This window comes from Meles meles, chromosome 5 (genome assembly GCF_922984935.1).
Source record: "Meles meles chromosome 5, mMelMel3.1 paternal haplotype, whole genome shotgun sequence".
Classification (NCBI taxonomy): Eukaryota; Metazoa; Chordata; class Mammalia; order Carnivora; family Mustelidae; genus Meles; species Meles meles.
The window spans coordinates 2,338,093-2,366,050 of NC_060070.1; the positions used below are offsets into that span (position 1 = coordinate 2,338,093).

The window sequence follows — 27,958 nt, forward strand, 5'->3', positions numbered from 1 at the left end:
TTTTTTCATGTGTCTGATAGCCATTTGTATGTCTTCATTGGAGAAGTGTCTGTTCATATCTTCTGCCCATTTTTTGATGGGCAGATTATCTGTGATTATCTGTTTGTTGAGCGTAAACTTGAAAGGCTCACTGCACCTGCCTGAAACCCGGCAAAGGGTCCTGACTGCGCGGGCCTGCAGATGCCACATGTGGCCACCAGGGGGCGGCAGCGCCCCGCCGAAGAGCGGGCCACAGCCCTGCCATCTCCCTCCCGCCTCAGTCCTGGCAGGTTCCCCTGCCTACAGGCTCAGGAAAAGGATCCCGAAGTCTCACATCGAACTCAACCCAGTTACTCTCTCAGGAGGAGGCAGAGGAATGAAAAGCCGTTATTCGAACAGTAACCCTCTTTCCAAATCCAGTGCTCTGAGCCGGTGGACTGAGAGCGCGGATGCCCGGGGGATCCTCCATGGGATGTGGGAGAGAACCTGCTGGGCTCTGGTCCTCGTCCTCACCGGGGGCCTCAGCGGAGACCCTGCCTCTCCCTGCGCTCTGACTCCCGCCGTGGCTGCGGGAAGCCCAGCCTCTGTCCCTTCTTCCTTCAAGCGAACTGTCCGGCTGCCCCTGCTCCCCAGAAGGTCCTCTTCCGGCGTCCCTGCCCCTGTCTCGCATAGCAACAGAATTACTGTGTGTTCACGGTTTTTCCAGGGAGGTGGGCGCACAGCCAGCCAGTCGAGGACTTTTCCCAGCTTTCTTCTACCTACTAGTAGCCCCATAGCTAAGCAAAGGCCAACAGTTTGGAAAGAAGTGATTTCCACAACTTTCAGATTGTCCCATGAAACACTAGGCCACCTGCCACCTGCTTTCCCCTTTTCCTTTTTCTGTTGGCTGGGATGGAAATGTGATGGAAGGAGCTAGAGCAGCTCCTTTACACCAAGAGGACAGCGAGAGTTGAGGACAATATCATCCTCCCGACCCTCTTGGATTGTCTACCTGGAGTCAGAAGGGAGCCTACATGACTGCGGACTTTATGCTAATTGTGTCTTAGCGTAGTTTGGGAGGCACCGTAACAAGATATCCCAGAATCCCCAACAGCAGAGGCCACGCTGACCTCAGAAGCAGGAGCGCCCTGCTTGCACACATGGGGGGTGTGTAGAATAGGGTCCCACGGGCACCACAACCAGCGCCTTCTCCCGCCACAGCTGCCGCCACCCCGCACCCCCGGAGGAGGCAGGTTTGTGGAAACTCCCACCGCACAGCCGCGGAGCCTGAGCCTGGAACCCAGCCGACCGGCTTCTAAAATCAGGGCGCTGAGCCCTCCCCAGAGAAAGTGCTGCCCCCAGGGGTGGGCGGGTGCTGGGGCTCAGTCACCACTCAGGTTCAAGAGTGGGCGTGGTCTGTCTTTTCTCGCTTTCCTTCGGCGGGGGTGTGCATCCGAAAATCTGAGAAACGGGTGGAAATGGATATTGGGAGGATGCCTTATTCGAAAGGAAGAAACTACCTGGAAAAAAAAAAAACTCTCAAGTATTTGAAATTAACTTTAATATGAAAAGTTACTCTCCCTGCAGAAAACGTGGTTATGGGCTGGATTGTGTCCCCCGAACTCACATGCTGGTGTCCTGGCCTTCTGTTCCTCCGCCCGGGACTGTATTTGGAGAGGAGCCTTCACCGAGCTGATGACTGTCAAATGAGGTCATATGGGTGGGTGACGGGCGTCCTTATGAGATAAGCAGGTCGGGACACACACACACAGCTGAGCAGAGAGGGAAGACCCAGTGAGCACACAGGGAGACCGAGGCTGTCCGCACACCCAGAGAGAGGCCACACCTGCCCACCCCTGCCCACACCTGGACCTCAGATTTCCAGGCTCCGGGACTGCAAGACAGTGAGCGTCTATGGTACCAGCCCTGGGTCTGGGGTACCTCATCAGGGTGCCTTCCCAAACTAAGACACTAATACATAATTAACATCTGCTCCGTAGTCATTTAGACCAGATTCTCCATGCCTACACTGCCAAGAGTTCCTGGACTTTGCGCACGATGTCAGAAATCTTAAAGGGATTTGAAAATACTCCACTTTTCTGGCTTCATTGTAAAACTAGCCTGTCTGTTCGGAAGCAACTAAGAGTGCAGTGCGCGAGGTCACAGTTAAACACCTGCCATCTGCTGGTGACACGATGCCCAAATTTTCACCTTTGTCGAGATGTACGGAGTATAGGAAATCTCATTTATCCAAAAATAATTGATCAACTACTTTGTACGAGGAACCGAGAGAAATCGTCTTCTGGTCAGCACAAATCGTTGTGATCGTATTTGAATACACACGTGAGTGTGTGAAAAAGGCAGGCCCATGTATACAATTAATTTAGTAATAACAGACTGATAAGTCCTGAGTCACTGCCCCTGGGAAGACAGCTCTGACCAGAGAACACAGTGGAATGGGGTCTGCAAAGGGCAGAGCACAGGTCACCGGCAGGCACAAGCAAGGTCCAGTCCGAGCCGGACGCTGGGAAGAGATCTGGGAAACCGATGAAAAGAAGGAACCAGAACTGTTTTAGAGCCACCTGGAGCCCCTTAATCACGGGCCAAAACCCACACAGCCCTGAGTCTCCCAAGGGCACTGACGTGTCATCGCACCAGACAGCAAGAAACGATGATACTGGACAAAATGAAGTGCATCCTACATTAGAAACGCTTTTATTCAGTACGGCTGAAATTAAATGGACTGTTGCATAAAGAAGCTTCACCTATCTGAAAATTCAAATTACACAGAAGAGCTGATTTCCAGCCGTGTCACAGTAAGCGAGCTATTTCCTGCTTGGAAACACAAACTTCTCTCCCTACATCCTCTGAGAACATCAGGGACCCGCAAGGGTCATGCAAGTAGGCCGCCGGGCTCTGAGTGCGGGACCCCCTCTTCCAGCCTGAGAGGACGGCCGACCTCGGAACGCCTCAGTGCCCGAGTCAGATCCCTGATCCTGGAAAACCGTTCCTACTTCACGCACCAAAGAGCTTCATTTTGCAAAGCCGAAACAATGTTTGAGACATACAGACTTGGAATCCTAAGTTAGCATTTGAATTTCATACAGAGGTGCGCGTCACGCTCATGAGAACGACAGAAAGTTTCAGTAACAGTTTCTCCGGGTTATACACGTCAGCATCTTTGTAACTCACGTCAGTACCTTCTAACGCACGCCTGCGTTTTTGTAATGTTTTTTTCTACTCGTGTTCATATGTTTACAAAGCACTCTCAAAGCTTGAGTCCTAGGAACTTTCCAGACGTTGAAGAGAGTTGTTAACATCAGATTCCATGATCAGCCTCAGACTTTGGGTAAAACCAAAGCCAGCAGCAGAGAGGGAAGGAGCCCAGCTCCCTGTGGCCCCTGATGCCCTTGGCTCCAGGGGCTGCTTCCGCTTCCATGGACGTGGGACCAAAGCACTTTGGGTATCGTCTCGGGGAAGCTTCCTTGTGCTTTTTAAAAGAAGGTGATTTAAACACCTTACATTCTAAACTGCACCGGGGCCCCCAGGTTCACTGTGACTTGTGTGACAACAGTCGCGGAGCCCTCTGTGTGTTGAATGTGCGCCGTTCGAGTGCGGCTTCGTGGAGCTCCGACTTTCGGAGAATCGGCCACCACAGAGAACACTTTCCTGGGGAAAGAGAGCAAGCATGCCCTTTCCCATGCCCTTTCCCGATGGCCTGTTCCCACCTCGTCTTCCTTATCCTCGGTGATGATGGACACCCGTGCTCATCCAGCCGCCGTCCATCTCCCCACGCCACTTCACCGTGGAAACATTGGGTGGAATGTTTCGCCTTCTGCCGAAGATGAGGTGCAAGGACTCTCTCGTGATTTTTTTCCATCTTGGGTTTCCCAACCCTGTGCGTTTTGCTGTGATCAGGAGAGGTCGTGCTCGGGAGATGCTTCACGAATATTCCCGAAAATGTCTGATCTGTAGTCCCGGGGGTCAGTTTTGGGGAAGGCCAACCGCAGGGGACCCCCGGCGACCCCGAGTCCATGTCCACAGTCCCCCAGACCTCGGGCCTGCTCTGGGCCACTCACATGGTGAAGGACGAGGCATTCTCATTGTCCACGGTCTCACTGTTCTGCCTGGAGACGAAGGTTTCCGAGTAAAGCCTGGAGCAGGAGAAGCCCGGAGCCTTCTGCCGCCGTCGCACGCACCACAGGTCCTTGACGATCTTCAGAAAGTAGCTCCTAAACTTCTGTCCGATGAAGGCATAGAGCACGGGGTTGAGACAGCAGTGCAGGAAGGCCAGGACCTCGGTGATGTTGGTGGCGTAGGCCAGCAGCTTCTGGCCATGGCAGGAGCGGTTCATCCTGCCCAGCTGCGTGGCCGTCACCAGGAGCACCATGTTGTGGGGGATCTGACAAGCCAGGAACACCAGCACCACCGCGATGATCACGCGGATGGCCTTGTGCCGCTTGGAGTTCTGGGCCTGCACCAGGGTCCTGACGATGAGCGCGTAGCAGCAGATCATGAACACCAGCGGGATGGAGAAGCCGAAGAGGAGCTGGAGGCCCAGCACCAGGAGCTTCCACTTGACGGGGTCAGAGCCCTCGTGGTAGCGGGGCTCGCACACGGTGCTGCCCTGCACGTGGTACTTCTGGTTGAACACGAAGGTCCAGACGGAGATGAGCACCGACGCCGCCCACACCAGCAGGCAGATGGCCCTGCGGTGCGCCAGCGTGCGGGCCCGCAGCCGGAAGGACTTGGTGGCCTGCACGATGGCGACGTAGCGGTCCACGCTGACGCACGCCAGGAGCAGCATCCCGCAGTTGAAGTTGACGGCGTAGACGCCCTTCATCAGCTTGCATGTGGCGTTGCTGAACACCCACTCGCCCGTGGCGTGGCTCACGGCCCAGAACGGGAGGGTGAGGACGAACAGGATGTCCGCGATGGCCATATTCAAGAGATACACGTCCGTCATGGACTTGGCCTTCTTGTAAAAAGCAAAGGTGACCACCACCAAGACGTTGCCCAGGAGGCCAAAGACACAGATCAGGGAGTAGGCCACGGGCACGAAGAGGCCAGAGAAGCTCCGGACGTCCTGCAGGGAGCACAGGAAGCTGTCACCGTCCGCTGAGTAATCCGAACTGTTACCCGACCCAAAATAGTCCTCGTTGAAGGTGAAGCCGGCGCTGAAATTCATCGCCTCCTGGAAGGTGAACGAAGAGAGAGTTAGCTGTCGTGTGACCTGCGGGGAGCCGCGACCCACCGACACGACACTTCCGGCCAAAATAAAATACGCTCACCCCACTCATCGCGGTGCTTGTTCTCGGCAGGAGGGGCGGGCGTGGGCGGAAGGGGATGGACGGTCAGGCCCTCTGGCTCGCCAGCGGAGATAATGGGGGATGTGAGTCTAAGGAGGAAAGAAAGCAAGACACGCTGTGATTGAGACAAGCATTCCCAGGGAGCCCGACAGTTACGTGGCTGGCGTTCTGTTTCCCTTGGCCACAAAGAGTACATGGCATGCTATTTTGCAGGAAAATAGTCCTTTAGAACAAGGGTGGGCAGCCTCTTTCTGCAAAGGACCAGATAGTAAAGTATTTTAGACTCTGCAGATCCTGCAGTCTCTGTCCCAACAACTAGAACCTGCCCTGGTGGCTTGAGGGCGACACGGACAACTTCACATGTGAACGGGCTCGGCCGGACGTGGCTGTCTTGGCAACATCTGTCACGCCCTGATCGATGGCATAAAGAAGGGAGATGCCGGCAAAAGCACAGATTCCAGTCGGCACAGAAATCTTGGTGCAAAATGCAATTCAGTGACACTCAGCAGGATTCCGGTGAACAAAATCTGCGGGACTGTGGCTGGCGTCCAGAATACTTGCGAGTCCCAGCCCTTGCCTGGTAAATAGTGTAGAGTATGAGTCCACGGCTTCCACGCAGCTGGGCGTGTGAGAACCTCTCGTAGAGTTTTTTCAGGTTTGAACGTGAGAGCCATTCTCAAGGTACACAGAATAGGATCCCCTGGCTTGAAGGGCAGTAGCAACGTACATATACGTCTCTTACAAGACACAGGGATTGCCCTCATGCCCTTGCACTAACAAGCACCAGTCTGCCAGGCAGACCCATCCTAATTGTCAGAAACCAGCCTGCGGGCAGAAAGGTTAGAGATGGTCAGAGGGCAGGCTCCCTCGGTCCTTGGAGAACGGGCGTGGGGCCGGCAAAGGAATGGCAGAGAAGGTGAGCAGGTGGAAAGGAAAGGTGAGGGCTGAGTGTTTGCGCCTCCACGGGAGGCCGAGCCCACTGGTTCAAGGTGACAGTCACCAACCGAGTTGCACGCAGCAGGTGATGTGCTGGGAATGCCCAGAGGGACAACGCACAGGACCGGACTCAAGAAGTCCCCCCAAGGGGCACCTGGGTGGCTCAGTGGGTTAAAGCCTCTGCCTTCGGCTCAGGTCATGGTCCCAGGGTCCTGGGATCGAGCCCCGTATCGGGCTCTCTGCTCAGCGGGGAGCCTGCTTTCTCCTCTCTCTCTGCCTGCTTCTCTGTGGTTTCCGTCTGTCAAATAAATAGGTAAAATCTTTAAAAAAAAAAAAAAAAGAAGTCCCCCCGAGATGAGTCAGGACCGAGCTGGGGGCCCGGAAGGAAGGGCTCAGACAGCAAGGAGGAGGAGGAGCACGGAATGACAAGCCTCGGGTACACAGGCAGACACGATCGTGCTATACCACTCGGTCCTCGGCTGTGTGGTCAGCATCACTACCGGACATCTGGGGGAGGAAGTCAGTATGACCCAGACCTCAGCCTGAGGACTCTCTGAACACACTTCCCACATCACTTGATTCTCCTTGTGTTGTTTACGCAGTCACGGGTCAGGGGGCCCAAACCCAGGTTCCTCCCTGACGCCCGGAGCCGTCACTTTGGAAGCAAGTCTTTGCCGCCTCTCAGCCATTGCTCTAGACGTGACGCTAGGGGCGGGGCAGGGGGGTTATCTGTGCACATCGGCAGTGACCTACAGCTGTGCATTCTCCCCGAGGGCTTCAGGGCATGCAGAAAAACCACAACGTAAAGGCTTGGTGTGGCAAAAGCATGCAGGAGACGAGCACATCCATCTGAGTACCGATGGGACATGTCAATCAAACAGGACTGTTAGATTTATTCTGCCGGCCATGACGGAGTCACGGAAACCAAATGTGCCCTACTGCATGAAACAAACAGAAACACCTGGAAAATACATGAAATAACAGTTTTCAGACTGTTGGGCAACTGATGTCCCAAGACTGTGGTCCCTGACCAGAAGAGAACAGGAGAAGTGAGCGTGACCTGAGCTCTGGGAAGCTCCCAGCTCTCACGAAAGCAGTTTCCAAGTGCAGAGCATGGGGACAAGCTGAACAGGGAACGGGGACCTCACTGAGGACACAGGGATCAGAGTTCTGGGAGGTCAGGGCAAGATGAGGTGCGGGAGAGGAGGGAGCTACACACAGAGAAAGGGGAGCTGCAGAGAGGTGTCCCTGAGAGGAAGCGGTGCACGAAGAGTGTGAGAAAGGAGAGACCAAGAAATCCTCAAAGCCCTGGCAGGCTAGAAAGAGTTCTTTCCCACAGAAGGCATAACAGCACCTTCTAAGTCGCAGGGGATGGGAGAGCAGCCTCAGAACAGCTCCAGTGCAGGAGTGAAACTGCTAGAATCGCCCACAGTGACTGCCACTCTGGCCTGCCGCAGCAAAGCTTGAAAGAAAGTCTCAGATGGCCCGTCTGATTCCAGTAACATCACTACATCCCACAGCAAAGCCCCAAGTCACTTAAAGACATGCCATGAGATGCAGCCTTCCGTCGTGTAAAATTCATGTCAGGCATCCAAACAAAAATTTCTAGACCGCTGGAGTCTGAATGTGCACATGTCCCCAAAATTCATATGCTGAAGCCTAATCCCTAAGGTGGGGGCATTTCGAAGTTGTGACCCCCCACCACCACTCATGAATGGGATTCATGTTCTTACGAGAAGAGACAGCTTGCTTCCTCTGTCTGCTCCCTCTCCTCCTGAAGACTGAACCAGGGGCGTCCTCACCAGACACTGGCTCTGGGTCACCTGGATCTGGGACTTCCCAGACTCCGGAACCATAAGAGATAAAGGCCTCCTGTTCAAGCTACCCTATCTGTGGAAATCTGCTACAGCCTCTCACCCTGACCATGACACAGACATTTGAAGAAACAGGGAAATAGGACCCATAATTGACACAAAGAAACAAGAATGACTGAGATAACAGAAAAAGTTGGTAACGACTCTCCGCTGATGCAGATGCCCTGGAGGGTAGAGGTAAGCACCATACAATGAAGAAAGTGACAAAAAATATTAAAAAGACCCAAATAAATGTTCTGTAGATGAAAGACAGAACATATAACATTGAAAAAGCACTGATGAGGATTAACATATGCAAATCAATTGTCATCCAATGCCCTAGCAATACTTGGAGCATTTGGCAATCGGGACTGAGAAAAAAATTATAATCGCATCAAAAACCATGAAGTCAAATACTGATGAGGACATCTTACATCGTTACAAGACCTCTATGCCGAAGGCTATAAAACATTGCTGAAATTAAGATCTAGGTTACAGGAGAAGTGCATCAGGTTCAGGATTAAATAATCCAATAGTGAGATGTGGGTTCTCTCCAAACTGATCCACAGACACCACAGATCCAAATCAAAACGGTGGCAGGGTTTCTGGAAAAAAATGACCGGCTGATCCTACAATTTATATAGAAATCCAAGGGACCGAGAAGAGCCAAAACCATCTTGAAAAAGAAGACAGAATTCCAAGATTCCTGCTATCCGGTTTCAGGACACACTATGAAGCCACAGGAATCATGGCAACATGGTGTTGGAAACAGGAGAGATGCAGAAATCAACGGACAGAACAGAGTCCAGAACTAGGCCCACACGTCCATGGCCAACAGATTCTTAACGAAGGGGCCAAGGTAATTCCAGAGGGAAAAACAGTCTTTTCAATAAACGGCGCAGGGCCAACAAGGTATTCATGCATAAGAAGTCGATCTTTTCTTTTCTTCATGCTATAAACAACAACAAAAAACCCTCAACAAATTATAGATCTAAATGTGAGAGCCAAACCATAAGACATCCAAGGAAAACAGAAGAGAAAATCTTTGTGCCCTTGGAAACGGTAGATGTCTCATCTAAGCTGCAAAATGCATGAGCTGTAAAAAAAATGAAATAGAAAATTGATAAATTGAAATTGATCAGAATTTAAGGGGCGCCTGGGTGGCTCAGTCAGTTAAGTGTTTGCCTTCGGCTCAGGTCATGATCCCAGGGTCCTGAGATCGAGCCCCGCATCGGGCTCCCTACTTGGCAGGAAGCCCGCTTCTCCCTCTCCCTCTGCCTCTCCCCCTGCTTGTGTGCATGCAAACACACTCTCTGTCAAATAAATAAATAAAATCTTTTCAAAAATTTTTGTAATTGATCAGAATTTAAAACTTCTGCTTTTTGAAAGACACTTGAGAAAAGTAAAAACAGATCATGGAACGGGAAAACATTTTTTGTGAACTTGTATGTGATCATGGATCGTATCCAGAATATCCAAAGAACTCTTATAATTGAACGTCAAGAAGGAACAGGCAAAAAATGTGAGTTCACCAAAGGAAATACAGGGGTGGCAATTCTGTACGAGAAAACTTTTTCGATGTGATTAGTCATCAGGGAAATGCAAATGAAAAGTGCAATGAGATACTGTTTCTCACCCACTCAATGGCTGACAGTCAGGGGCAGATCAGACAGGAGGCAGGGATGGAGACGTGGGGGATAGCCAAGCAGTCGCACGGCCACACCGAGAAGACCACGGGGCGATGTCCTATAACGCTAAACACGCACTTGCCACATAAACCAACAGCTGACTCTTACGTTTTTAGCCAAGAGACATGAAAATGAAAGACTAGTACTTGAGTGTTCACAGCAGTTTCTCTGTGACAGCCCTGCACTGGAAAAACAGAGGCTTCCCTCCACAGGAGGACAGATGAGGAAACTGTACCATCTCCGTATCACAGATCACTGCCCCCAAGCAAGAGGAGCAGAGTCCTGATGTACGCGCCAGTCAGGGGCGGGGATCGCAGAGGCATTTGGCTGGGTGAGGAATCCAGACATAAAGACCAGGCACGGCATTATTCCATTTACGTGAAATTCTAGAAAAGGCAAAGCAAGAGTGGTGAACGTCAGGTCCAGGACAGCCGCGCCTCAGGGAGGAGAAGAGACTGGCTGAAGGGGGCACAGGGCCTTTCTGCGGTGACAGAGTGTCCCCTGTCAGGATCGTGATCATGCTGGGCATTTGTCAAGACCCACTGAATCAGACACTTCAGGCTGGTGACAGTCATTGTACATAAATTAATCCCCAAGAGAGCGAATCCAGTGGCTGCACAAGGTCCAGACAAACATGCTGGTTATCACAACAGGTGCTGGAGGTCAGGGTCCCCCCGGGGAGGGAGGGGCGTGTGACAGGTCTGCGAGCAAGACAGGGCTTGAGGCAGCCGCGGGAGTAGGGAAAGCACTGACCAGGGGACGTGGGGGGACATGGCAGGAGGCCGCGGAGCTGCTGGAGGGGTGCTCGGTGGGAGCCGTGGCCGGGTGCGTGATCACAGAGGGGACGGCCGGCGTGCCAAGCCGAGGGGGGCCATACGGGGCCATACGGGGGTGGGGAGACCCGACGACGCTCGGACCACGCGGAGGCTGGTGGCCATGAGGGCTGGCAGCAGGGCAGCCGTGAAAGGGACATCCTCGTGCGCTCCCAACTCGGTGCCCGGCGGGAACCCCAGCGGGAACGCCGCTTCAGAAAAATGGCTTCTTCAACCACACCCTGACCTATAATGTCTTCTGAAATCATGTTTAATTCTGCTCAAGAACGTTTATGGGCTATCTGCAGAGGATGACACGGGGCACAAAGATGAGTCACACGTGAGCCGCAGCCCGGAGCCTCTGGCAAACCGACCGTTGTAAAACCGTGCAGGCCAGTGGCCGCCCCGGGAGGCCCAGGGTCCAAGTGGCCGGCTTGTGGCCAGTGTCCGCCCTGGCGCAGGGGGAGCGGGGTGCTGGGGCCGGGTCGGGGGCACGGGGGCTTGTTTGCCCTGTGCCGTGTGAACAGTCTACAGATCTGGGCGGCGGCGAATTCGATGCTGTTGTGGTTAAGAATCAGTGTTCTCGATAGAAAATACCATCATCGCGTTTCCGTGGACGCCAGTCACTCGTGTGACTGGAAATGATTCAGCGTGCCCCCAACCACCACCGTCACCACAGACCCATGCAACGTGTGTTGAGGAAACCGTGCTGGTGACATACTGGCATCTGGGCCACCACAAGCCCTGAGGAAGCCCATACGTGTTTTGTGCAAGTAAATCACCTCGGGTCCTGGGGAGCAAATGTCGCCTTTTGGAGAAACACGTTCTGAACTTCTTTGTTACAAACATTGAGATGGGAAAGCCAGGAAGACATTTTTGACCTTCACTGAAGGGCGGGGGGGATGGACTGTCTTATCTACCAGGGTTGGTGGCCACCGCCGGGGACACGTCCGTTCTCGCTGAGCGACAAACCCACAGCCGAGAAGCTTCGGGACAAGGAAGGCCTTGCCCCACCTTGGGTTTGAAGCTGGTCTCCCCCGCGTCCTCTCCCTCTCCAGCCTCCTCGCTGTCACAGCACTCGGCCGGCTCTTACTTCGAAGGCAGCAGATCACACAGAAGCGCGCCAGGGCTCAACCAAGTTTAAAACGTAACTTGTCCATCCTTGAAATTCGAGTATTTCCAAAGTCCCCATCTCTGCCACGGCCGGGAATACGAACACTGGTCCGGAACCAGTCGCGGTGAAGAGACTCTGTGGGACGAACTGTTCGGAATCGTCCCCGGGAGGAAGTCAAGTCCTCTGGGAGGAAACCATGACGCGGTGCCTAGAAACGCTGCTCTGTCCCGCCTGGCTCTGCGGTGAGGAGCCTTCCTGCCCGGAGCCCCGCAGCCGCCTCAGGGTCCCAGGGCCACTGCCTGCCTGAGCCTCGGCCCCTCACAGGCTCTCGCCCCCCCTCCCGGGGTCCCTGGGGTCTCCCGCGCAGCCCACCGTGCACGGCACCGAGGGAGATGCGGAAAGCGGGACGCCCAGGTCCGAGACGGAAGCCCGCGGAGTCCCGGAGAACGGACGGCGGAGGAGCCCCAGAACGCGCCCGGGGCGGCGGGGAGAAGGTCCGCGCCCTGGGCCGGTGCCGCAGGAGCCTGGCAGGGGTTAGGAAGGGCACGGGGGCAGGGGGGCCAGGGTGGGAGCACTGAGTGCTCAGGGGGAGCCTGCGGGGCAGGGAGGCCGGGTGCACGCGGCGAGTCCACGGTGACACCTACTGTCCGCCAGTCCTCGCGCCGTGCAGGGCGATGCAGGGAACCGCAGGCGGGTGGGCGACTGCCCAGCGGAAGACCCTCCCGGGCACCAGGCAGCGCTCCCGCCGTTTTTATGACTGTGAGCGACACAAGCAGAGGACGCAAGAACACGACGCCCGAGACGAGAATTATGAAACTGGACGCCGGAATCCGCGTGGAAGAACTCGGACAGAACAAACAGCCGCCGCGTGTCACAGGGTGAAATTCCGTGGGGAGAATCAGAGGTTCTGCGCTTGGGTTCAGTGGTCAGTTACGCAGGAAGGAAATGAAAGTTTGGCAGCGGGAGCAACGGGAAGAGTCTTACGTGGCCGTCATTCCACCGAGACGGCGGGGTGTGCGCAGCATGAGCTCCGCGCCACTACGGAAGGTGCGGTCATCGACGTCGCGCTGCCCCTCAAACACGTGCGGCTCGCGCGCTCCCGACAGACACGTTGCTTGCAAACTCACTAGCAGACACTCTGCCCCCACAGACAGGGTCAGTGCATGCAGTTAGCAGAAGCAGGGCCCCAGAGATCCCCATGCCTCGTCCCCAGAGCCTGGGGAAACATGCCTTCCCATGCCAAACGGGACTAAGCATTTGAACCTTGCGATGGGGAGACGCCCCTGGATTGCTCACGTGGGTCCTGGGTGCCCTGCCAACAGCCCCCCAGCCTGGTGGGACCCGGCCGGACGCCTGACCCGCAGAGCTGTCCGTTCTCGCTCTGCATGGTCGGAGTGACTTTGTGATGACAGCAGTAGAAAACGAAAACTCTGCTCCCTAAACGCGTCCTGCTGAAATTAATTTGCTTGCTTTTTAGGTCAAATCAGTGAAACTCTGGGCTTTCGGGTGAGGTAGGTGAGCCTTCCACCGACCCTGCTCCGGTCAGACTGACGCGGCGATTTTGATTGCGTGATGGGTAACGTGAGCGACGGGAATCAGGTGAGGCCCCATGGCCAGGCGGGGAGAAGCGACTGCCCATTGCGTGTACCAGCGCCGGTCACGTGGCCTGGAGACACGAGGCTCGGGCAGAATGAAGTCATCAGTAACCTGCAGGCTGTCACGTGAAAGAGGGGCTCGCCCTGCACTCCCACGAGCGGAGGTTACACAGACAGACCGTGGCCTAACATCAGAAGGACGGCTGGGCCGCTGGGCGAGACACGGGCTCCCTGGAGATGCGTCTCTGTCGAGCACTGGCTGGTGAGTCCTCCCTGAAAATGAGGTGGCGAGGGCTGCCCGGACCCACTCGGTCAGCATTTCTGGCGGTAGAACTCTCTGGAAAGGAAGGCTTACAGCAGGCTGCCCCTCCGCCTTCTAGCTGGGGCTCCAGGGACCATGAACCCGGACCAGCCCTCCTTGGAAATACACTAATGGCATTTATCAAAGACAGAAACCTGGGGGGCCCCGTCGAGACATCTAAATGAGCTTTTGAGCAGACTATACGTGTTACCCACATTTCTGACTACACATGAACGGGGTTCGACAGACTACGAGCTCTGTCCACGGGAGGATGGGAGCTAGACACCCAGGGAAGCCTTCTCTTCGCAGGATGGGTGGGTATCAACTGGGGACCTTTGTGACATGTTTTCACACACACTTCCCACAACGCCTCATGTTAACCAAAAACCCGCTTTCGGTGAGCCGTGGCGAACCGTTTGGGCTCCTCCGGGAATGTGCCTGGTGCTCCCTGCGTCTTCTGCATCGTTAGAAAAATGGGACATTGGCGAGAGCCGTGGGTCCTGTGGATGTCTGCTTTGACCACTCAGCTCTTGGGGTCCACACACAGTCCACGTTACTCTCACCCGTATTCATGTGTGGTCAAGGGACCAGAGCGCTGGACTGGACCAGCCTCTGAACGTGGTTCCCAGGAAGGCTGTGGGTGGAAAGAAGGGAGAAGTGGGAGGGAGATGGCTCTGTGGTTGATAGGTTTGGGAAATGCCGCTGCCCGCGTCCCCCTCTTGGACACTGACCCAGCAGCTTCCTAGCGGTTTCCTCGCTTCAGCGCCTGCTTGCACGAACAGTAACCACCTCCCAGACCCCCGCTCAGGTTAGAGCCTGGGACTGACTCCTGAGTCGCTCCCTTCTCATGGGCGTGCTCAGACATGAACTTTCATTAAAAGATACACCTTTATGGGGCTCCCCTTTCTGTTTTAGAGGCTCATGACGATAAGTTAAATCTCAGGAGACCTTTGCAAGGTGTTCCTTTAAGAAAAATTCAGTGTTACTCAATGAGAGTCACATTTTTAAAAAATAGTGGGTTTTTTTGTTTTTTTTTTTTTGAAAATGTTAATGTATATGTTATTGCAGTAAGAGAGCGACTTCCTGCAGGATTTTTGTTAGATACCACATGCAAAAGAGTCCCAGAAACTAACGGGTCATTGACTGAGTCATGACGTTCGTCATGAAACGAACGGGGTGTTGGAGAGGCGTGGGCCCTTGGGCGTCCAACTCTTGGTTTTAGCTCAGGTCATGATCTCAGGGTCATGGGGTCCAGCCCCTTGTCGGGGCTCCGCACTCAGCCCAGAGCCTGCCTGAGAGTCTCTCTCTATCTCCCTCAAATAAATAAGTCTGTATAAAACCAGAAATCTGATACTCTGTGCCCTAAAAGCCAGACCAGCCCTGGAAGCCAAGGAGAGGGCGGCAGCCGACGCGCCATCGTGGAGAAGGCAGGCGGCGGGCCACGTCCCCCGTGCAAGCGCCCCCCGCGGAGGAATATCCCACTGCACCTCTGTCCTTTGACTCTGGGGGCCTTGGGAGTTCCTTAGTCACCTGACAGAGGCAGGAGGGACACATTTCAGGTTCTCAGCAGCAAGCATCCTAGCTGGGACCGGCTAACTGACACACGCTCAGGCCGGTCACGCTCTGTGGGGACCAGGAGTGGGTGGCGGCAGGCGGAGGGGCCGCAAACGGGAAGTAGGCGCCCCTAGAGAAGAGACGAGGTCTGGAAAAGCAGAAGGGGCGTCAGCACACTGACTTCCATGCCTGGTCTTCCGGCCAAGGCTGTGTGTGCGTGTGTTGTGCGCGTGTGTTTGCGTGTACACGTGTGTTCAAGTGTGCGTTGTGTGAGGGCATGTTTGTGTGTCGGTGTGTGCACGTGTGTGTATACGCATGTGCGTGTGTGAGAGCACCGGTGTGCCACAGTGGGGGCATAGTCACGACTGCACACGGACACCAGGGACACTGCTCCATATCTCTTGTCTCTTAACAAAACCCTTGAAGGTAGACCCTGTACCCATTTTTCAGATGGAGGAGCAGAGGGGCTGTTCGCTCTAACCCACTTGGTCTTCACGGGGTCTTCCTGGAGGCCTGTAGACACCCAGGGAGCTCAGATAGTATGTATACTTTAAAACCCTTTAATTGATAGCAGAATCTCCCATCTGCAAGTGTAGGTACTCAATAAATGTACGTTTTCTCAGCGAACCTGAGTCATGGGCACATAGATGAGCAACAGCCAAGCTGAAAGTCCGGGCCGGCTCCCTTCGCTCTCACACAGAACCAGGCAGGACAGAAGCTGGGAGGTTTTTTCCAGTGATTTGTCTATAGGTTTGTAATTTTTTTTTTCTTTTGGTTTTTCTGCTTCTTTGGAAGCTCACTTTTACATTTTCTTTTTTGTTTGCAGAAATCCTACTTTCCTCATTTTAAGAAAAGCTCTAACGCAGACCTTGCGTTTATCTCTTTCCAGGGCTGATCTCCACAATCTCTGTTTCTGTTTCTGCTACAGGGCAGTCTTTGGGGGGGATCTGGAGCAGACCCTCTCCAAGACCATCGCGCACACTTCCGTGGTCATGAGACACTCACTTCCTAATCATTATGGCATTTGCAGCCATTACCAGAGTTTTTCTGTATTCCCCTGAATCTCATAAAAATTTCCGCCCCATCAACTTCTCTTAACACCTTACAAGCTCCTTCCGACTCAGTCCCCAGCTGCCCAGAATGCCCCCCCAGAATGCCCCCCACTATCTTCCATTGCACAGATCACATCAGGCCTTGGTTTCAAAACATTTCTTAGCTTAGTTTTCTGCTCTCCAGACGTTGTATGTTAAATAAATGACTGCATCTCACTCAAGACTGCTGCCCTGCGGGTATTTCACTGTCTGAAGAAGCAGTGCCCAGACCGTGCCCCACGCTCGAGAGCAAGGCAGTTGGGATAAATCACTCACTGTGCACTTGGAGGCAACGAGGAGATTTTTGAAAGCACAGTCCTGTTCCTAAAGCCAGAAAGACGACGTCTGCAAAACCAAGACTGTTCTATCGAGTTCCGCACACTCACCAGCCAGTGTCCTGGGATTCCTGATGCCGCCAGGCGAGGGTGTCGAAGGAAGAAGATGCTTTGAAAGAAGCGAGGGGCTTGGCCGTGCTCACCTTAGAAACGCCGTGACCCGACGGGCACCGTCCCGTTAGGCCTCCCGGTGTTGCTTCTCGTCGCCACTGGGACTCTCTTGACAAGATGCGATTCCTAATAGCCATGAAGAGAAAACGGTGAGAGGCAGAACCGGCCAAACGCAAATTTGCTGAACTGCCACTTCCTACTGAAAAGTACCGCCTATTGGCCCACATGCAGAAGGTTAACCCTGTGTGTCCTGCGGGGCCCCAGATGATCACGTGACTCCCGGGAAGCCGAGTCCCACCCGAGGGGGAGCCCAGGAGGCGGGACACCTGGGTGGCCATGCTCCTTGTGGTGACCTCGAGCTGCTTTTCACTCGTGGCCACAGTTTGTGCTCAAACTCCCCCCCCCGCCCCCGGGGCCAGCTCATCTCCCGTGAGCAAGGACACTTTGCACAGTGCCTGGGAAGGCGCAGATGAGTCTGGGAACGGGTACATGCGGCTGTGGTTAGGGCAGCTCCCGGAGCCCCTGCGCCTGGATTTCCCCCAAAATCTGTGCACCCACAGGTCAGTTCCTGACCCTGCGGGGACGCCCTAGTTCCTTCCTGTGTCAGACAACGGCCGTGTGGCTCCTGCCTCAGCGTGTCCTGGGAACACGGGTCGGTCCCCATGGAGCAGGGAGAACAGCGCCCATCGCGTGTGAGCTGCTGTGTGACTGGGGCGTAAAGACACGTCCCGAGAAGCTGGGCACGTGACCTTTATGAGCTGGCAGGGGACAGAGCTGAGCGCGCTGTCGTTAGAGGTAGCAAGTTAGAGGTAGCTTGGGGAACTCATTTGTAGGGGTGAGTGATTTAAAAAACAGCAAAAAAGAAATAGCGAACACGAGAAAGAGCTCCGGAATCAGGAAGGTGCTGCTCAGCACAGAGCGCCGCTGAGACTCGAGTCTCAGGAAGCACCAAAGGTTTTGTAGCAAAGGGACCCAGAGAGCCCTGCGAGCCAGGACCAGACCGGCTCGGGCTGCCGGCTCCGCCTCCTCCGAGCTCACCGGGACTCACCCTGCGTGTCCTGCACGGACGCCAGTCAGCCCTCACGCCTGCCTGTCGTCCCCGAACCCCGCCTGTCCCCGCGCCCGGGTGAGCATGAAACGTGGAGCCTGGCCCCTTGTCAGCTTCTCTCGGAAACTGGCTGACCATGACAGCGGCTTTTCCTCGCAGAACAGACCGTTCCCTTCGTCCGGTTGTCCTCCGCACACCCCCAAACAGTCTGTTTGTCCTCTTTCTTCCCCTTTCTCCGTGGAAGAAAAGCCTTTTCCTCTTTGATTCTGAGCCACTCACAGGTCTTCTGGTCACGGGGACCCCCACTGCCTTTGTCCCTACCTGACAAAAGTCCTTCTGAATACAAGTCCCTCCGCACCAGGAGATGCTGCTCTTGGACAGAGCGTAAGATGTCCATCAACGCAGCGAGCCCGTCCCCTCTGTGCGGGAGGAACACCTCCGTGTGACTTCCCTCACTGTCCCTGCCCTGCGGCGACGGTCGGGGGAAGGAGCTCGTTCTTGCCCTTCTTCCCTCCCTTACCTCATCCCCCCACCGCCTCCCCCAACCTCCGAGGTTCTGCTTCTTGCTGTGGGTGGAAGCTGCTGGAAGGGCTGCCTTCTGGGGGCCCCAAAGGCCTCACAGAGGAAGACACAGGCCCCCTGGGGAATTGGGGACGCGCGCATCCTGTGCTCTCTACTGAGTCCCACAAACATCCCCTTTGATGGTCTCCTTGGGCGGGCAGGTGGGGAAGTGAGCCCTCTCGGGGCAATTATAGCCCTCGACTCGGTCTGCCTAAAAAAAAGAAAAAAGACAGAAAAACAGACCTGATTTTGCAAAGAAACACCACCCCAAAAGCAGAAACTGGGGAAGGGGCAAGTTGAGGAAAGAGCCATCGTGCGCCTCTCGGAGAAGCCGGGGAGCGGGGCAGTCCCCGCTCTCCTGTCGCCACCGCCGCTGGCCGCGCTCTGGGGCTCACCGTCGGGCCTGGTGCTCGCGGCGATCTTTGCCCCAATATCCCTTCGGTTCTGTCGGCAAATCCAAGCCAGACACCATCCTTGGAAGCTCAGAGCCGCTGTGTGCTCATCCCTCTACAAACAGGCCTGTACCGAGCCCCCCACCAGGCGACCGTCCTCACGTTTGAACCAGCGCCGCTCAGCTCACAGACATGGAGAGACACGGTCCGGGCGGCGCGTCCACAGGCACCATCTCCCCGCCTGGAGCCCGGCCGCGCGGGAGGAGCGCTCAGCCCGGGGCCGGCCGCAGTTCGTAGACGATCGCGTGTCCTGGAGGACCCGCTTCGCAGCGTGGGGTGCATCCAGGGTGCTGCACTGGCCCGAGCTTCCCAGTGGCTCCTGGTTCGAAGCGCTGGTCCGGCCCTGGGCCGAGCACGAGCCCTTTCGGCCACGGACGCTGAAAACGTGGCGCCCAGGGGAGGCTCTGGCCGCCGACTCGTGTCCGGGAATCCGCCTCGGCTCCCGCAAGACGGAAAAGGTTAAAAGGAAAAGCAGGTACTTGGGAAATGTGTGTAATTACCAATAAACAATTTCTTAAATTAAAAACATTACAAAATTCTAAAAAATGTCCGTGATTTCAAGCAACAATTGTGTGAAGAAAGTTTTTCAGTCAAATGGACTTCCTCACAGATTGCCTTGAACTTTTTTCGCACAGGAAGACAAAGGATTCAATAAGCTTTACGGATCCTTTCAATAAGACAATTGACACCCAGACCATCAGGTCCACCGAGGGGCCTGAGGCTGCAACCTGGACGCCCCTTCGGCAGCCCCCGCAGGCCCTGGGCCCCCGCTGCTCTAACGATCCCGCTAGCCGCGAGCAGGTGCGGAACAGTCACGGGCACTGTTTCCAGAACACGCCTGAGCCTTGCTCCAGCGGCCAGTGAGCCGGGTGGCTGCGACCCAGCTGACCTTGGTGCTCTGTGCACGTCTTGTGATAGTGGCAGCGAGGAAACGGCCACTTTCCACTCTTCTACTCCTGATGCGGTGTGCTGCTCGCAGGGGGAGTAAGATCCAGTTTCCATCTTCTTGAATCTAGATAGGACCCGGCGACTTGCCTGACCGGAAGAATAGAGGAGAAGTCGTGATCCGGGATTTCTGAGGCTGCACACGGGGCCTCCTGGGGTGCATGCTTCCTTCTGGAACCCAGCGGAAACCGCACAAGGAGAGGCTGGGTGTAGGCGGTCTGGCAGAGAGCTCCCGCGGGGACCCCTGCCGCCAGCCAGGCCAGTGGGACACCAAGCGGCCCACTAGAGCCTTCAGGTGACTCTGGTACCAGCCGCCCTCTGACTGGAACTGCTCCGGAAGCACCCAGCTGGGCCCGGTCAACCCCCAGAGCCACAAGAGATAATAATAATAATAATAATAATGACAACAACAATAAAAATTAATCATTATTTTAAGCCACAACCGCAGGTGGTTTGCCAGCAAAGAGATAACAGGAATGATTCTACTTTTCCTCACGCATGCTAGACCTCCTCTGAAATCATAAAGATGCAAGAAAAATGTTTTAAAATCAAAATAAAACATACATTTCTTAGGAATGATGGAAGGGAGAGAGGGAGGGAGAAAAAGAAAGGAAGGAAGGAAGGAAGGAAGACGGGAAGAAAAAGAGAAAGGAAGGGAAAGAGAGAGGAAGGGAAGGAGGAAAGAAGGGAGGAAGGAGGAAGGCAGGCAGGCAGACAAACCACCATTCCAGAGAAAGGCAGCAGTTAGAACAGGTGCTGGACATGGGGGGACAGGGAGGGGGGATGAGAAATCTAAAATTGTGATGTTGCTGGAAAGGTAGGAGTGGGATCCCCCGGAAATCGGATCTCAGACTCCGCAGTGGCTTGGACCCCTGCCACACTGTTTGGATCTACCTCTTTTCTTCCATATAGAATTAAGAAAATGCTACTCAGCAAATTATGTCAGCAAACTCCCCAGTTAGGATAAAAGTGCATTTTACAGGGGGAATTATCAGCTTTGCTGACATCTCAAATTTTAGAATTTACAAAGATTTCAAGCTCTATAGCCTTCGTGTTCACGGCCTGCTCTAGCTCTGGGCCTGCAGAGTTTTGACTCTACGTCCTCAATTATCTGGTCTGAAAATTGTACTCATAAAAGTCACTCCAACCTAATCTGCCTCCTGTAAGTTCATATTTCTAGATAACTACCATGCATGATACTATGTACAGATATGTGGGGCAGTTTATTTCCTGACTTTAAGAAACTTGCACAGCTGGAAAACAGAGGACAATCCCTGGTGTTAGCTACGCTGCCGTGTTGGCAAGGCTGAACATGCTTCATCACTGAGAAGACATTGTTGAGAGGTGGAGCCTTCAGAGGAGGGAAGGAGTGTGTGCTTCTAGCCACTGCACCAGTCCGAGCAGTCTTGGCGACAAAGGAGGGGCTGGCACTCGGCCAGGGAGAAGGAGGTATGGAGGCAAACAGCACCAGCACGGAAGGCACAGACATGGACTGGAACGTGAGAACCGATAGAAGCACGGGACAGCAGGGGAGCTTTGCGGGTCGTGGAGTGACTGGGAACAAGTTCACAGAACTGACTGGAGAAGATGTGATACCACGAGGGAGTCACAGAGGGGAGGGAGGCGTCGCTGGTGGTCTAAAGGCCAGCGGGCAGGTGCTTTGGGTTCATACCTTGACATTTCCCTTATTCTGTGTCATTAACCCTCACAACAAGGTAGTGTTGGTGTGTCAAACTGAAACTCCGAGAAATAAAGCAACTTCCTCAAATGTATACGCTTAGTAAGTTGAAGTGCTAAGGCTCAAAGTCATGTCCTCTGATCCCAAAGTTCACACGTTTGGGGGATAGTGTGAAAAATCGGTAAGAAACAAGACAAAGAAGGAGTTAAAATGATGCCTGTTTTTCCATCTCAAGAGGACGGCAGCTAAGAACTGGGAAGTTCTCTCTAACACATTCCTGTGGCGGCGTTACAGAGACGTGTGTGAGGGGAAGGGGATCGGTTTCATGTCAGGCCCAGAATGTGCGGGAATGAAGGTCTGTGTCACGGGTCATTACTGACGTGAATTTAGATCCGTCTCAGTCACATGTGAGTCGTTTTTCAAGTCAGTCTCTGGGGTCTGTCTCCTCACCGAGAAGATAAAGAGGAAAGATTTCTAGAAGACGAGGGTGCGCTCAAGACCGTCGAGAGTGCGGCGGCTGCAGCCTTCGCCCCACCGCTCTGCACCGAGGGCTTGTAGCTGAGCTCAGAGGGGCACAGCCGTCTGGGAACGTGTGCTTACGCTTAGGAGCGGGAGGACAAACTGAAGCGAGGAAAAAAGACCGGAAAGAAGTGGCCAGAGGAATTAACACAGTGTTCCTGGGGCGCCTGCATGACAGTTAGCGTCCGACTTGTGACTTCAGCCCGAGTCATGATCTCAGGGTCCCGGGATGGAGCCTGCTCTCTCTCTCTCTCTCTCTCTCTCCCTCCCTCTCAAATTAATAAGTAAATCTTTAAAAAAAAAAAATTCACATAGTATCCTGAGGCAGGCGAGGCAGGAAGTGCTGAGAAAGGAAAGTGAGGACTGAAACCTGAGTGCGTGTGACCTCCCGAGCCCGAGGCGCCCTTTGCCCACGGCTCTCAGTGCGCGCATCCTCGGGAGGCCGGCGGCAGGGCTCTCGGAGGACGGACGCTGCTGCGGGGAAGGAGGCCGCAGCCGTGGCCGGTGTGTTGCCGACAGGTCAGCTGAGAGACTCAGAGAAAGAGTGAAGCCCGGAGAGCAGCCGACGCCGGTGAAACTTCCATGACTCACGGGCGCCTGGGGGCGCAGTCAGCGGAGCCTCCGATTCTGGGTTTCAGGTCAGGTCGTGATCTCAGGGTCGTGGGATTGAGCCCCGCGACAGGCTTAGCTCAGAGTCTACTTAGGATTCCTCTCCCTCTGCCCCTCCCCCGCTGTTCTTCCTCTCTCTCAAATAAATCTCTTAAAATGCTTCATTCTTCACCCTAGGGTCATCAGGCAGCACCTCTGACCCCCACATGGGACCCCGGGACCCCTTCATGGGTTCAGCGGCAGATCTGGGGACAGACACTGCCCTCGGCCCCGTCGCCCTCCCCAGCACCCAAAGCTCCAGGCCTCTGACTCAGGTTCTCTGGTGCTCCGCCCTCACGGCCGCCGGTGCAGACGACGCAGATCCTGGGCCCCGTGAACCAGCAGGGGACCCCTGAGCCCACAGGGACGGGGCTCAGCCTTTCACCCCAGCACTGACCTCCCGGACCTCCTTATGGGGCTGCCGGGCTCAGGGTGGCCGACCCTGCTGGCTGGCCAGGGGGTGGAAATTTCAGTGCTGAGAGCAGCACAGTCCTCGTCACCCGGGTCCTTGTCACCCGGGTGTCACTGAAGTCCTGGCACCGAGGATCGGGACTGATGAGCCCTTCTGGCATGGTTCATGGGGCTGGGTGCCTCCTTCCCCAGAAGGACAGGCCTGAAAGCAAGACACTGAGAAAGGAGGATGGAGGGGGGCCTGGGTGGCTCAGTGGGTTAAAACCTCTGCCTTCGGCTTAGGTCATGGTCCCAGGGTCCTGGGATCAAGCCCCACATCAGGCTCCCTGCTCAGCAGGGAGCCTGCTTCCCTTCCTCTCTTTCTGCCTGCCTCTCTGCCTGCTTGTGATCTCTGTCTGTCAAATAAATAAATAAATAAATAAATAAAATCTTTAAAAAAAAAAAAAAAGAAAGAAAGAAAGGAGGATGGAGGCTGGTTGGACCAGGGGCCGGGGACCCAGGGGGAGGGCGCTGCCCCTCATAGGACAAGCGCTCGCTGGCCTCACTCTCGGGGGTACCAAACAGACACTTGGGCCAAAAGACAGGAAGGGGAGGAGTTCCGAGGAAATCAGGCTTGCCCGCTCAAGGGGTTCGTGATAGCTAGGGACGGGAAGGCGACCTAAGAAGGAGCTCCTACAGGAGCCCTACAGGTACAGCCTCCCGCGTGAGGGTTTGAAATTGTGTTCCTGACGCTTTGTGCAAGGCGGCTGCCCAGCTCCTCAGCCATGGGGACACACAACCCCTCACGCAGGACATTCTAGACACATCTTACGCCCCGCACAGCCACTGTTTCAGGGATGAGCTCACTTGAACCAACATCATCCTTATACAACGCAGGGATCTCTGGAATGGGGCAAAGAGAGGTTCCAAAGCGTCGAGTCGGCCTCATGACAGCAGCCGTCTCTACGACATTTTGTTCGAGGTCCTAACTTTAAAGTTCTAACTCTGACCACAATGCTCTAGACACAGAAAGTGTGAAAAATGAAGAGTTTTTATAAGTAAAAGTGCGAAACTGTGACAAAACTCTGATCAGAATATAGGTTGGAAGGGAACACATTCAAACGCGAGCACTGGCTGCCTGGGGGGTTGAGAGAGAAGGACTCCGGGCTTTCCGCACATTGAACAATGAGATACATTGTTTGCATAATGAAACAATGTCTAAGAACAGGGAAATCACTATTACAGCAACTATTACACATATCACTGCTGGAAAAAAATCTCGAGATCTCTCCTGACCATCTTCCCTGTCTGAGTGTTCCTGTAATGGCAATTTCTTTGTCAGTTTCCAGAACAGCGAAAGGCTATTTTGTTTCAAATGATGCAGGAAAGTGTTGGAATGTTGGACACCTCTGCACAGGAAAGCAGAGAACACGGTATTTTTGACAGAATGAGACAGGCAATAAATAGCTCTTAGAAGCTCTAAAACTAACTTCCAATGGGACTGGTCTCTCAGACTCAAAAATATCACAAAACTTGGGGCGCCTGGGTGGCTCAGTCAGTTAAGTGTCTGCCTTCAGCTCAGCTCATGGTCCCAGGGTCCTGGGATCGAGTCCCACATGGGGGGGGTCCCTGCTCAGCGGGGAGCCTGCTTCCCCCTCTTCCTGCTCCTCCCCCTACTTATGCTTTCACTCTCTCTCTGACAAATAAATAAATAAAATCTTAAAAAAAAAATCACAAAACCCTTGGAGGAGGGCACAGTGGGTTTCACCAGATTACAGAACGAGGATGACAGAAGGGCCACCTTAGCCCCTGTCCCACCAGATCGGGAGCTCAAAGGACATGGTGGCCTGGCATCTGACCTCGAGAGCCACCCATGCGTCTGGAGAGGCCATCGGGTGCCCGGGTGTCAGCCATGGCTGCCGAAGGGCATGGGGGAGGGGAGAGGCAAATCACTGCACCTGGGGTCACTGGATCGGAAAAAGCTCAAACTGGCAAAAAGACCGAAGAAGACTGACTTAATTTATCATGTTTTCATTGAATGAGACACACAGAACAGTGGGCAGTGGCTTAATAAAACGTGTTTATCTCCCGGAAAGAAATCTGGGAGAGAAAAGGGGACCTCCACACCAATGATTCTGGTGTTACATAAACCCACAGTAAAGTCTCACGGCGCCTCCCTTGAGCCTGTAAAGACAGCGGCGCCTCAGGTCCTCACGGCCTCACCGTGCATGACAGGGGAGGGCGCCCAGCACAGGGCCTGGGAACCCCCCTGATTCACTGTGCTCCGCAGTGACCCAGATTCAGGCCTGCACTGTCATTCTAAGGGGAACAGCCACGCGGATTGGTAAGGCGCTACAGGAATGAGAAAGGGTAAGGTCAGGAGGGGCAGTCACAGGCGGCTCCCCACGACCCCCCCACACCCCCCCACACGTCCACATACACACACCCCAGTGCAAACACCCTGTGCATGCACACACACTCAACACAACACGCTCCCCGCGGGTGAGGCTCCTCTAGCTGCCTGTGGATCTCCGGGGCTGAAAATGCAGCTTCCGACCCAGAGAGCTGGCTGGGGCCTGGGGTCCTGCGAACACCGCGCTCGAGCGGGAAGTCTCAGAGCCTCGGTTAAGGGTCCGGAGTCTGCGGTTCACGAGTCTCACCGTTGCTCGCCCCCGGAACTTCAGACGGGGGAAGCAGTGAGCCCACCCGGGGCTGGGAGCAGCGTGCGACCTGGGAGCCCAGCGCGGGGGAAGGGTGCCAGTGGGGGTCCCAGAGACCGCGCCCACCCCGCTCCCAGGACACCCCACATCCACGCGCGGGCGAACCCCGCTCAGAGTAGTTGAGACCCTTTCCTGGATGAGGTCCTACCGCACCCAGGGCCTCTGCGGAGCCGCCGGCCCCGCCCTGCTCCCGGGTGGCCACAGCCCCCCACACGTCACCTCGCGCTGCTTCTTTGCGTCTCGTCCCCCCTCCCCAGCCTGCCCTGCCTCGGACACCTGCGTTCCCTCTCCGTGCGGCTCTCTTCCTTCCCACTGCCGTCTGCACGCTCTGCTTCCCAAACAAAGTCTGGAAGGTGAAAAGGAAGTATTTCTTTCCCAAGCGCTCAGTCGCCCCAGGGATGGAATCCTTTTCAGACGGTGAAGCCCGTGCGCGGCCATCACGCCTGAGAGTGGGACGAGACAGCAGAGCCCCGGCCGGTGCGCGCTCTGCCCACTCTCGTTCTTGGAAACGCACCCCACGTTACCTGTCAACTAAGGCTGACTGCGTGCGGATCGTATTTTAAGATTAGGGACCTGATCCAGGAGATTCCTGCTCAAACAGTTCCGGTCAGATCGCCGTCGTCCAGCCCAGCTCCAGCTCCGTGCCCTTCGTGGCCCCCACGACCGGGGCAGCCTTTCCCTCCGCAGCCACGCCCCAAACTGCACCCAGAGATGGCTCAAATACTCGGGACCCTTTGCTCGTCTACACTGAATGACCCCAGGGTGAGCACATCGTCTGTCCTATCTGTGTTTGGGAATTCTCCATCCCAGCTTGTGCCAGAAGCCAGCCCGTCAGCCCGCTGCTCCCAGCCTCTGACCCCGGCAGGTGACCTTCCCTCTTCCAGAAAGCTCTGCGCTGGCAAACCCAGCCGCCCACCGCTCGGAACTGCGCCTGAAGTGAGAGCGAGTACCTCCGAGTGTGCACCCGAGGTCTCCCCGGGGAGGAACACTCACAAGGTGCAGACTATGCGCTTTGTGGTGTTTATTTCGGCTGCCGTCTCTTTTGGGGTTCACTTCCTCTTTCTCAGTTTGTCTTGGAGAGTCTGTTATTAGATAAGAGACCTCCAGGTAGAAGGAGGCTTGGAAGGGTTAAAACATTGAGGAAGAGAAAACGGAACGCCTGGTTCAAGCAGACGTCCCCCATATTGTCATCTCAATACAAGTACAGTGTTTTTGAAATGACACCAGTTCAGGAACCCACAGCACGGTGAAACTCATCGCCACGCGCTTGTCACTTTCGCCTGGAAGACGATGTTATCACGAGAACACCTTCCCACGAGTCAGAGCTGGTGCGCTCTCTTGAACCAGACCCTGGGGTGCACACGCATGGCTGCCCGCTCACACCCCGCCTCACCCCCTCTGCGGACCGGGCCCCAGGCTCACCCGCCCCTCCTCCGCCGGCAGCCGGGCCGGTCCGGCTCTCTTCTCCGTCCGCACGGGACTGGCTCCTGCCCTGCCCCCTGCCTTCCCTGCCCTTCCACGGCAGTCCGTCCCCCCGCAGCCTCACACGTGCTCCGCACACCATCCAGGTGCAGAAGCTCCAGCACACCGTCCTGGAACACAGCCCGGGGCCCACGGCGCGCGCGGAGCCAGGGAGACCGTGTTTGGCTTGGGTTTACAGAATCGGCATCTCTCCCTTACGGCTATGGCTCACGCGGCTGACTGTCCTCAAAACGGGGTTCCTTGCCAATGCGACAGGTTTTCAAGGTACAAGCGCCAGCCTCAGGTCCCAAGCACCTGAAGGTCGTACTTAACACCTTCATGAGATAGGGAGAGCACAGACTCCGGAATCGGACGAACCCGAACTCAAATCCCTCAGCCCCACACAGATCCTGCGTGCTGGTCCTGAACCACACCTGCCCCCGGGACTGCCATCGGGACTCCCTAAAATAAACGTAAAGTCTCTAGAACAGCGTGCAGCTCCTAACAGGCCCAATACAAGTCTGCGTCCTTCTCCATCCCCAAGCCACGACCAAAGTTGCGCAAATAAGCGATCGGTCGAGACCCGACTCAAAGCGAGCCCTGCAATGTTTGCTTTTACCTTCAAAGCCTGAAACAGTTACGGAGACGGCGCAGGTGCGGTGTTTTCTGAATTCCAAAACAAAACAAAAACTCACCAAGGACAAGTAGCGTTTTGTTCCGCAAATGAGCAGCCACTGAACTTTCCCCTTAAAATTCAGATTTCTTTAACCTGTAGATCTCTCCTCCCGGGTGGAAGCGGCCCGGCCTTCTCGGTGCGGCGTGAGACAGCGGGCGGGCTTCGCCTCTCCAGGGTCCCCCCGCGGTGGACAGCCTAATGCT

General features: G+C 55.1%; 1 protein-coding gene across 11 annotated transcripts; it reads right to left on the reverse strand.

Annotated features, from left to right (window-relative positions):
- Positions 1-27,958, reverse strand: CCR6 (C-C motif chemokine receptor 6). Of its 11 annotated transcripts, none has more exons than XR_006818466.1 (6): positions 27,775-27,958; positions 16,690-16,783; positions 5,250-5,356; positions 3,687-5,152; positions 1,586-1,730; positions 1-1,478 (listed from the first exon to the last, which is right to left on the reverse strand). XR_006818466.1 is itself a non-coding variant. In XM_046006893.1 (4 exons), the coding sequence occupies exons 3-4, from the start codon at positions 5,256-5,258 to the stop codon at positions 4,034-4,036; spliced, it is 1,128 nt and encodes a 375-aa protein (XP_045862849.1). In that variant the 5' UTR covers positions 5,259-5,356; positions 16,690-16,783; positions 27,775-27,958; the 3' UTR covers positions 1,974-4,033. The 11 variants fall into 11 exon arrangements, 9 of the variants coding, with proteins under 9 accessions (XP_045862849.1, XP_045862856.1, XP_045862855.1 ...); XR_006818465.1 differs by having other exon boundaries at positions 5-1,478; positions 3,159-5,152; XM_046006893.1 differs by lacking the exons at positions 1-1,478; positions 1,586-1,730 and having other exon boundaries at positions 1,974-5,152.